This window comes from Onychostoma macrolepis, chromosome 03, assembly GCF_012432095.1.
Source record: "Onychostoma macrolepis isolate SWU-2019 chromosome 03, ASM1243209v1, whole genome shotgun sequence".
Classification (NCBI taxonomy): Eukaryota; Metazoa; Chordata; class Actinopteri; order Cypriniformes; family Cyprinidae; genus Onychostoma; species Onychostoma macrolepis.
In genome coordinates, this window is record NC_081157.1 from 13685548 (window position 1) to 13695999 (window position 10452).

The 10452-nt window shown below is 36.9% G+C and overlaps 1 protein-coding gene across 1 annotated transcript; it reads left to right on the top strand.

Moving 5' to 3' along the window:
• The first annotated feature begins 1593 nt into the window (after positions 1-1593).
• On the top strand, positions 1594-4626 carry LOC131537242 (C-type lectin domain family 17, member A-like). Its single transcript, XM_058770563.1, has 5 exons — positions 1594-2079; positions 3433-3558; positions 3723-3850; positions 3928-4034; positions 4114-4626. The coding sequence occupies exons 1-5, from the start codon at positions 1938-1940 to the stop codon at positions 4244-4246; spliced, it is 636 nt and encodes a 211-aa protein (XP_058626546.1). The 5' UTR covers positions 1594-1937; the 3' UTR covers positions 4247-4626.
• Positions 4627-10452: the final 5826 nt, after the last annotated feature.

Below are 10452 nucleotides of genomic sequence, written 5' to 3' on the forward strand. Positions count from 1 at the left end.
TACATTTCTGACATGCATTCGGCAGAACGTTTTTATTGACTATGATTTTACTTCTGAAATCTGAGGCAAGTGCAAATCTGTCGTCATTGGTGTTCATACCTCTTTCTGTGAGCAGTGGAGTAACGGCAATTTAAATTATGAACTTTCATTAAAGATTGCGTTTCCAAACAAACCAAACATATGGGAGTCTCTTGAACTTGGTAAAAAAATTATCTGTTTATCATCTTGACTGGAAGACATGATTTCCATTGTTAATTTTTTGTTTATTCTTGCTAATTTTAATGTTCACGTTAGCGTGCGCATACTACGCTGTGGCTGGGAAGCGACTTCTTGTAGTTGGAGTTAGTATTAGCAACATAATCTAAAAGCAATCTTTCATGACTAACTTTTCAAATGTTTTAAAATTAATAATCCTAGACTAGTGTAATATGGTCCAGCGGGCCATATTTAAAGATACTGGGGTCCGTATGAGGCCCGCGGACTGCAGTTGCCCATCAATGACTTACGTGCTAACAAGCTAACAGGTTGGCAAAAGTTCAATGAGGTAACGTTAGGAAAAATCTATCACGACAAACTTACTTGACTTACTAACAGAATAAACTTGATTTGACAAACTTTAGCAACTAGTTTACTAAGGTTAAGTCCATTTAAAATCAACACATCGTTGGCAGCAAACTTACCTCAGAATTGTTGATGTGCGACGAAAAGTTGTCCATGGAAAGAAGTGGATGGCCTTATCTTGCTTCTGATTGGTCAAAAGACGCAAGGGTGATTGCATCAGCTCAAGAGATGGTCTTACTTCAGTTTATGAGGTTGCAATTTCTTTAGGACCAACTGACATCCCAGAACACCCCCACAAAAAAAACTCTTCGGATCAGCACAATTCAGAAAAATTACATATTTGATTTCAAAACGGCGAATTTCGCCGAAAAGCGACTAGTTTGCAGGTATGTATTAGATAGCTGTCATTTAAAATTCGGATATCATTGGTAATATTATTGTTTTAGTGCTTATGCAAACAAAAAGTCATTTTATTTGTTATTTGTTGATTTTAAATATAAAACACGGCAGAATGATTGATGTGTCAGTACTTTTACAGTGTCCAGCACATTTTAACAGTACCGTGATAATACTGATTACTGTAATAATTTTGGTCACTCTAATCGTGATAAGACATTTTTATACTGTTATACCTCTAATGTGGGGTAAAACATGTTAACATTTTGCTAGAATCATTATGCAAAATACTACAGCATGTAAATTGAATGAGCAAATTAATCCGCACAGAAGCACAGATCAAACAAATAATTTTATTACATTTTTTTTCTGTCAGAATGTAAATTTAGTATTACTATTCCATCTCACTCTCTTAAAAGGATATTTCACCCAAAAATGAAAATACTGCCAACAGCTACCAGCAACTATTTGGTTACCAAAACTCTTATAGTTTCTTTTTAAATATCATCTCCATGTAAAAGAAACTTATACACGATTGGAACAACTTGAGGGTGAGTAAATGATGACAAGAAGTATCCCTTTAATAAGACGTGCAAATGGCTTCATTTCACCACATCACATCTGTACTATGACGTTTGCTTGTTTGGAATCGATGAAGTTTGCCTAATTGACAGCAAACTGTTGATGTCATGTAGTTTTGGCACATTGCTGGTGCAATACAACTGCTTTGACAGGAAAGACGGCAGCAGTAAAATGTGTCTAATGCTATAAGAGGAAGGCCACAGCACCCCACCCACCTCCCACCTCCCACATAGTCCGGGGAAAGGGAAAGAAAAAAAAAACAGTGCCTGAACAAGATATCACATGACCACAGTGGTACCTTATAAAAGTAATAGCCAAAAAGCAGAAGTTCAGAGTGGTCCAGTCTACTTGAAGCAACAACTTCCAATAATCTGACACTCAACGCCAGCAGACTGAATATGTCTTCCTTCGGAAATATGAACATTTCTGAGAAATGTGGGATGGAAAGAGAATATGAAGAGATGAATATCAACAATAGTGATGTCAAGGCAGAAAGAGAGTATATGGACATCCAGAGACGCCGAACACCTCAAAACACAGGTACTGACTGTACTGTACTGAGACTCTTTTATTATAATAACAAATGGTAGTTCAGGTTTAAACAAATCATTGCTAATGTGAGCACTTAGAAATCTTGTCATGTGAACCTGAGAGTGCACCACGGTAGAGGTCTTCACGGAGGACCCGTACGGGTTCGGGTCTATATTTTAAATGGTCAGCCGGCTCTGGGTCGGGTCCCCAATCTATTACTTCGGGTCCCGGGTCTGTTTAACATTGTGTCTAATACCCGAGTCGATCGGAGAACACCGCACCCGCCAGTGATCAGTGTCAGTCAGCATGCGTGTTTTGTAACTTGCAATTTGTAAAATTAGGATGAGAAAATTGTGAACGAGAAATAAGGTGAAAAAAAAAAACATGCGTTACCTCGAGCCGCCAGAAGCAGAGCGTGGGCGGAGTTAATGTAGTACTGCAAGCGGACGGTGATCACATGGATTCCTTCATGAGTGATGTGAAAAAAAAGCTGAAACAAAACTGAGGAAGAGAGGACCTGTTATTGAACACGCACGCAGTAAAATGTAACGCACTTCTTGTTCTGTACATTTTTTGCTAAAACAGAATTGCTTTTAGCATGAAGAGTCTTTATTTACAACCAACAAAAAGTAGGCTATCGTTATTGTAGCGTGAACGCAACAGTCGAAGTTGACTCGAGATTAAAAAAAAAAAGGTTTGAAAGTTGAACGTTTTTTTTCTCGTAACTTGTTGCTGTGCAATATGTGCCGATCGGGTGCAGTCAGGTCTGTCTTCTCAGCCGGGTTCGGGTCCAACTTTCGAATAATGGTCGGGTCCGCGTTGGTTTGGTGCAGCACATTTACGGGTCTCTTCGGGTACAAATTTTTGGACCCGTGAAGACCTCTACACCACAGTACTGAACCCAAGACATCCTATTAGGGCTGTGATGGTCTATTGCCACCGGCAGTAGGGCACGTGACGTCACACACTCTATAACAAGCATAATACAAAGTTTTGTAATAGTAACAGTTGCAACTTTTTTTATTTAGACTATAAATCTATACTAATTTACAAATTAGCTAAAACGCCATACAAAGCGTTTCCTTTAGATTGGCAGGTTTGAGCGCAGGAAAATAGTTTATTCTGACCACCAGACGCCACCAGCGGTAGTTGGTCCATTACCACTGCGGTGGTAAAAATCTTACACCATCACAGCCCTACTTCCTATATACATTTTTAGTGGTACATTTTGTGATGGGCACTGGGAACAATCATATTTGAAGTTGGACTGCAAAAAATGTACCCCTTAACACACTTTTTTTTTTCTTTTTTTTTAGCTAAAAGTGAGTTACTGTGTCTTAAATCTGATCATCTTCATTTCAGAGAGGATCAGAAGATACAGAGCAGCTGTAGTGTGTTTGGTTCTGCTGTGTGTTCTTCTGCTGACTTCAGTCATAGTGCTGTGTGTCCACATCCATACAAACAACACAAACTACACAGAAAACAGAGGTGAGCTGCTAACCATAAACAAATTGAAAAGTTACATCGGGAAAACTGAACTGTGGAAAAGTCTTCTTGGTAACTTTTAACTATTGGACACGATCTGTTTAAAATATTGTGTAGATCAGTGCAGATGGGAAAAGTGTTAATAGCTGAACTGGTTGTGTTTACAGATGGATGGATTTACTATCAATCTAGTATTTACTTCATTTCCTCTAAAATAAAGAGCTGGGATGAGAGCAGGAGATACTGTACAGAGAAAGGAGCAGATCTGATCATCATAAACAGCAGAGAGGAACAAGTGAGTGAGAGATACTGTGTGTATGATAAGCAATCAGTTCAATCAATTTTATGGTATATTTTAAATCGTTTCATCAGGATTTTGTGAAGAAAATATCTGCTGATGCTAAAGTCTGGATTGGTCTGACTGACAGTGATGTGGAGGGCATATGGAAATGGGTTGATGGCAGCACACTGACCTCTGGGTGAGAAAATTACTGAATTGAACTGATTATTATCTAATAAAAGCAGCACTGAACATCTAATGCTGATCTGTTGATGCAGGTTCTGGTGGCCTAGAGAACCCAATGGACATATAAAAGAGGACTGTGCTCTAAATGATTCATCAGGATGGGCTGATTATCCATGTAGTTATGCTTTTAAATGGATCTGTGAGAAGAGCCTTGTAAAGTATTAGATACCATGAAATACATGTTTATTCACAACATTTTAGCATGAATAGAGGGTTTTATATTCCCCCATTTATATTCATCATGATGTTTTGCCTGTTATTTCCATAATTAAAGTCTTTATGTCAGTCCTAAAGTCGATGTCAGTCCTGCAACTCCAGTCAGTGAAAATACACCTGTATACGATGAATGAATAAATATCAGTCTAATATCCAATAGTGTCTAAGAATAGTGAAATAATTGTCTTGTCTTAAAATGCAATACGTCTTATGAGGAAGTGGCTCTGAGGGACAGAGGGGAAAAAACGGCACAAGATCTTTTACTGGGCCGATACCCTTTCAAAAGGTACTAATATATACTATTAAGGTACTAACACGCACCTTTTAGGGGTAAATAAGACACAACGATGCATCTTGGGGGAACTATGACGTCACTCTGTAGGCAGATCGGTTGTTAGCATGAAACTGGTTCCTTCAACAAAAAGCCAATGGGATTTTTCCATAGGCTTTTGGATAATCGCAAAAAATAAGCTCTGTGTTCAATCATAGTTCATGAAACTTACACGTTTTGTCCATCAAGATAATCTTCACAAAATAATATAACGTTTATGAATTTTGAAGCCTAAATAAAAGCGCCAAAATTGAAAAGCTAAACTATAAACGAACTACAGCACCACGGTCGCTCATCTTCAGCGTCACCACTACCACGATACCGACAACTGTTTCAAACTTATTTTTAACATGTTTAGTGAAACGTATTTACTCTGTATATGAATTTTAATCCAAGCTACATGAAGCTTTTCATATAAACTGGAATAAATACAAAACTAGAGCCAAAATAAAACTGAAAAGTAGACATAAGTATAGAAATAATCATAACTAAAGGACATTTAAAGCACGTATTTCTGTACATTTCGAAATAAGGTGCATTAAAAGTCAATATATCCTTGATTAATATGAATATTTTAATTAAAAACATATCCCCGTGTATTTAATCTTTTAAATAATAGTGAGCGAGTCTTTGGATATAGTAAGATTAAACTTATTTTAGTGAACAAAGTACCACATTTCAGCTATCATTTTGTTAGGGTGGGTACACAAAATATTATTTTATCCTTGCTTCTACAATCTCTTTCTAACAATTTCATGTGGCCGTACACATTTATTTTTGACGTGGCTTTAAGCACTATGCATCATAAAGTTTCACTTTCACCACATAAAGGCAGTAAATGTGGTGTTTACATGTAATAATCATAATATGAATTTACCTTGTGGTACAAACCCAGAGTCTCCGCATCAGTAAACGATAAAACGAGCTTCTTTACTCCGAAGACATGTGTCGCATTTCGGGGCAAAGCAAAAAAACATTGTCGAACAACAATATAAAATGCTGTAAACTATTAATTGGTTATCCTAAAATTAATTGTATTATAAATTATACTACAACTGGAAAATACTAAATTGATATACTATTCGGCGTGATGACGTTTAATGTCTCCGACAGCGCCTGTAGTCCCATTTAGCAACTTGTTAGCAACTGTCTTTTTTAAGAAACATAACAGCTTAAAAAAAATCACGAGTGTGGTGTGACTGGTGTGTTTTATGTCGTAGAATAAAACGTAAAAGTATCTTGAGGCTGTGTGAACCACGGACCTTATTTAAGGGATTTAACAAAAATCCCATTCAAAAAACCCATTGACTCTGAGACGATGGAACCGGAAGTGCTAAAATGCTAACTCGCTTCTGGGTTTTTGCCTACAAAGTGACATCATAGTTCCCCCACTCTATGACAACTCTTGTGTCATTTTTCAATTTTTTTTAACCAAAGCAATTTAAAAAAAATGATTTTCTGTAAAAATTATGATAAGCTTCAAGTTGTGTTATTCTCATTGAAATACCTGAATGTATATATACAAAGGCTTTTAATAAACTTGATTCGGTGTCAGCATCATAATATCAAAAGTTTTTTTTCTTCCTCTTTTTTTTCCTTTTAGCCTTCTTGAGTTATTGAGAACTTTAGACGTACTGCAATTACATCAGTTCTGTTCTGCTTTTCTGACTAACAGCTTACAGAAGAGGAACAAATATTGTCTGTGAACAAAAAAATTGAAGTCATGGCCCATTTCTATTTTCACGATAGATGTGAATAATGGAAATAGTGGCAGCAAATATCACTTAATACAATATTTAGTAAATGAGACCAAATCTATCAGTCAAATCTTAATTAACCAACAGCAGCTTTAACCAAGGGCACAAAACTAGAGGCTTTGGACAAAGACTTGAGATGACAAACAGATCAATATAGCATATCAGAAATTTCATAATTTTCTGTCGATGCTTCTTTACCCCTTAGCTGAAGAGCTGGACTGAGAACAAAAGTTCAGTATGTATAATATGTCTCATTTAGGTACTAGTATGTACAATGGGGGAAATAAGTATTCAACACTTGAACAAATTTTTTATTAAACACATTTCCAGTGCAGCAATTCACATGAAATTTTGACCAGATGTTGGTATTAACACAAGAAATCTACACAGATAAAGAAATCATAAAATTACAATCCATAAAAAAAGTTATATTTAATGAAGTGAAATAGGAGAAGAAAAAAGTATTGAACACACAAAGAAAAAGCAGTACACCAAGGCAAGACAACAGCTGATTTCACTAATTAGTTCAACCTCCTATTTGTGCAAATTAGAATCAGCCAGGTTATTGCAGGTTAATCAGTTAGAAAAAGCCTTACCCACCTCTGAATGCAAGTATACAAACATCTCATGACGGGTAGAGGCAAAGAGCTGTCCCAAGACCTTCGCAACAAGATTGTTGTGCTGCTTAAAAATGGTAGTGGTTACAGATGGATTTCACAACTCCTAAATGTTCCTGTATGCACCATTGGGTCCATTATACGCAAGTGGAAAGAAACAAACTCCACCATCAACCTGCCACGCAAGGGAGCTCCTCGAAAGATTTCTGATCGGGGAGTCAGAAGGTTAATCAGAAGAGTAATCCAAGAGCCAAGGACCACTCGGAAAGAGCTACAGAGAGACTTGGAAACAGCAGGTACAGTTGTCACAGAGAAATCTATAGACAATGCACTCCACCGCCACGGCCTCCATGCACGCTCACCTCGGGAAGGCTCCATTTTTTTAAGAAAAGGCATGTTGAAGCTCGTTTGATGTTTGCTACAAAACATTTGGACAACCCTGTGAATTACTAGGAGAATGTAGTCTGGTCAGACGAGACAAAAATTGAACTTTTTGGCAATAATACCACACGCCATGTTTGGAGGAGAAATGGCTCTGCGTATGACCCTAAAAATACCATTGGGATGTTTTTCTTCTCATGGTACTGGCAGAATCCATGTTATTGAAGGGAAGATGAATGGAGCCATGGAAATTCTTGAGGTGAATCTGTTACCATCCGCCAGGATGATGAGGATGAGACATGGATGCACATTCCAGCAGGAATGATCCAAAACATACTGCAAAGGAGACTCGGAATTGGTTCCAGAAGAAGAAAATAAAGTTGTTGGAATGGCCCAGTCAATCACCAGACGTAAACCCAATAGAAAATTTATGGAAGGAACTGAAGATCAAGATTCACAAGAGGGCCCCGCGGAACATTCAAGATTTGAACACAGTCTGTTTAGAAGAATGGACCAAAATCCTACCTGCGCACTGTGAACGATTAGTTTGTTCATACAGGAAGCGTCTTGAAGCTGTTATTGCAAACAAAGGCTTTTTTTCCACCAAGTATTAATCTCAGTTAGTGTGTTCAATACTTTTTTCCTGTGTCATTTCACTTTATTATACATAACTTTTTTATGGATTGTAATATTCAATATTTTTTTTTCTCTGTGTAAATTACTTGAGTTAATACCAACATCTGGTCGAAATCTCATGTGAATTGCTGCACTGGAAATGTATTTAATACATTTGTTCAAGTGTTGAATACTTATTTCCCCCACTGTACCTTTAAGGTACTTTAAACATGCTTTAGGGGTAAATACACTGGAGCAGTACACTTTCAAAAGCTACACCTTTGTACCTAAAGGTGTAGCTTTTGAAAGGGTACTGCTCCAGTGACGACCTGTTTTACTGAGCATATACAGAAAGAAATGCAGATCTGACCATAAATAAGCAGATCCTCATAAACAACAGAGAGCAAAGAAAAGTTTAAAGTGGGTAACGCTTTAGATTATAGCCCACAATGTACCGCGTAATTAAACCGAATTTACAGCGTGCGTATTTGTAACTATAGAGTACCTCCACAGTACCTACTCGTAGGTATAAGCGAATAATTTGCAATGTTTGGGGAATAAGGGGGTAATAACCTGTGGAATTCTAAAGCATTTATACTGTAAGTATTTTATAACTAAAGGGTACCTATTCTGAAATTACGTGTATGTAGAGTCCATGATTTTCCGCGTCAGCGTAACATAAAGCTGAACGTATATGTAGGTAAACGGAAACAATTGGGGAATAAGGGGGTAATGACTTGGAAAATTAAAAGTATTTACACTGTTAGTATTTCATAAGTAAGGTGTAACTGTTCTAAGATTAGGTGGTATTTATAACCTACTGTGTTAGGGAACAATATTATGATTTGCAAGTTTCCTTATTGTAATAAAATATATGATGCAGTATATTTTACACTACATACTGGATACTTATTGTATTATTACTACATATATCTTGCATGACATTGATACAACTAGTAAACTGTACTATACTACAGTATAATTTAGTAATTATAGTGAAGTTAAAAGCCACTATAGCCTTTATAAAATTTTACCACAGTTTACTAAAGAATATAAGCTATATTATTTACTAGTGTTATTTATGTGAGGTCATGGAGATTACTGAACAACTCAGCTGAAAGTATGGGGTAATTATGTGATGAGCTTCTGATATGATTTGGTTTAGAAATTCCCATATGAAAATTTACCTGATTAAAGAGTATTGCTTACTGTCATCTCAGCAGCGAGTCAGGTCACCAGCATTGTACTGTCGAGGTGCAATACAGTGGAAAAGTAGATTACATGTTTCCAGCTCCTCCCAGGATATATAACAGCATAATACACAACACTTATAATTACTGTGTAATTGATGTTTTTTGATGCTGATGCTGGTGCTGTTGGTGCACTTTGGGTTTCCGTATGTGGTTTGAGGCAAGTAGAATGTAACAAGTAAGGCAAGTAAGTGTAACATCCGCGGGCTGTAATCTAAAGTGAAGCCTTGTTACCCTCTTGTTACGTGCAGTTAATTACAGAAAAATACAATTGCAAAAAAAAAAAATTTTAATACATGTCAAGTTACATAATGTAAAGAAGTGTTGAACAAAGCTTATTTTTTTAAAATAAGGACTTCTGTGAGGACGTGTCACGGCAATGTTTCAAGGCAAATCTGTAGGAACTGCCAACACTGTGATACGGTAAAGCTATAAATAATAAAATAACAAAAGGACTACAAAACTTACACAGGTAACTGAAAATTTTTTTTTTTTTAAATTAATAGTAAAACAAAATAGAGAGCATGCAACAGTCAGTAGGTGACAGTCAACTCCACTCTGATGGGCTCCAACTCACCTTAACTCCTGGGTGTACCCTATACCAGGGGTTTTCAAACCTGTCCTGGACATTTTGTATGTCTCCCTTATCAGACACACCCAATTCAGGTCTTGCAGTCTGTACTAACGAGCTGATAACTTACGAAAATTAAACATGTTTATACCGCAGTTAAAATAAATAAATAAAATAAAATAAACCTTGGTTACTATAGTTCAGGAGTGTCAAACTCAGTTCCTGGAGGGCTGCAGCCCAGTAGAGTTTAGTTCCAAACCTGCTCCGACACACAAACCATGTAGTTTTCAAATAAGCCTGAAGGACTTCATTAGCTGGATCAGGTGTGTTTAATTAGAGTTGAAGCTAAACTCTGCAGGGCTGTGGCTCTCCAGGAACTGAGTTTGAATTCCCTGCTATAGTTAAACCATGGGTACCATAAAACAGCCATGGCTCTGCTACAGAAGCTTCAGTCCTGTTGCATAGTTTGCATTTTTACAGAATGAGGCATACCTGAATTGAGTGCCCGAGTGCCCTACCCACAAACAGACTAAATTGATAAAAATAGTCTCTATGTACAGGAAACCCGCTAAATTGTAATACATGGGTGGAATAATTCATATTGTTTATTAGTATTTGTTCATAATTTTTTGA

What these genes read in the sequence shown, in the direction of transcription:
- LOC131537242 (XM_058770563.1), top strand. Translation starts at nt 1,938, where the DNA reads ATGTCTTCCTTCGGAAATATGAACATTTCTGAGAAATGTGGGATGGAA. An exon ending in CCGAACACCTCAAAACACAG is followed by an intron (nt 2,080 to 3,432) that starts GTACTGACTGTA and finishes TCTTCATTTCAG; the next exon opens with AGAGGATCAGAAGATACAGA. An exon ending in TAAACAGCAGAGAGGAACAA is followed by an intron (nt 3,851 to 3,927) that starts GTGAGTGAGAGA and finishes TCGTTTCATCAG; the next exon opens with GATTTTGTGAAGAAAATATC.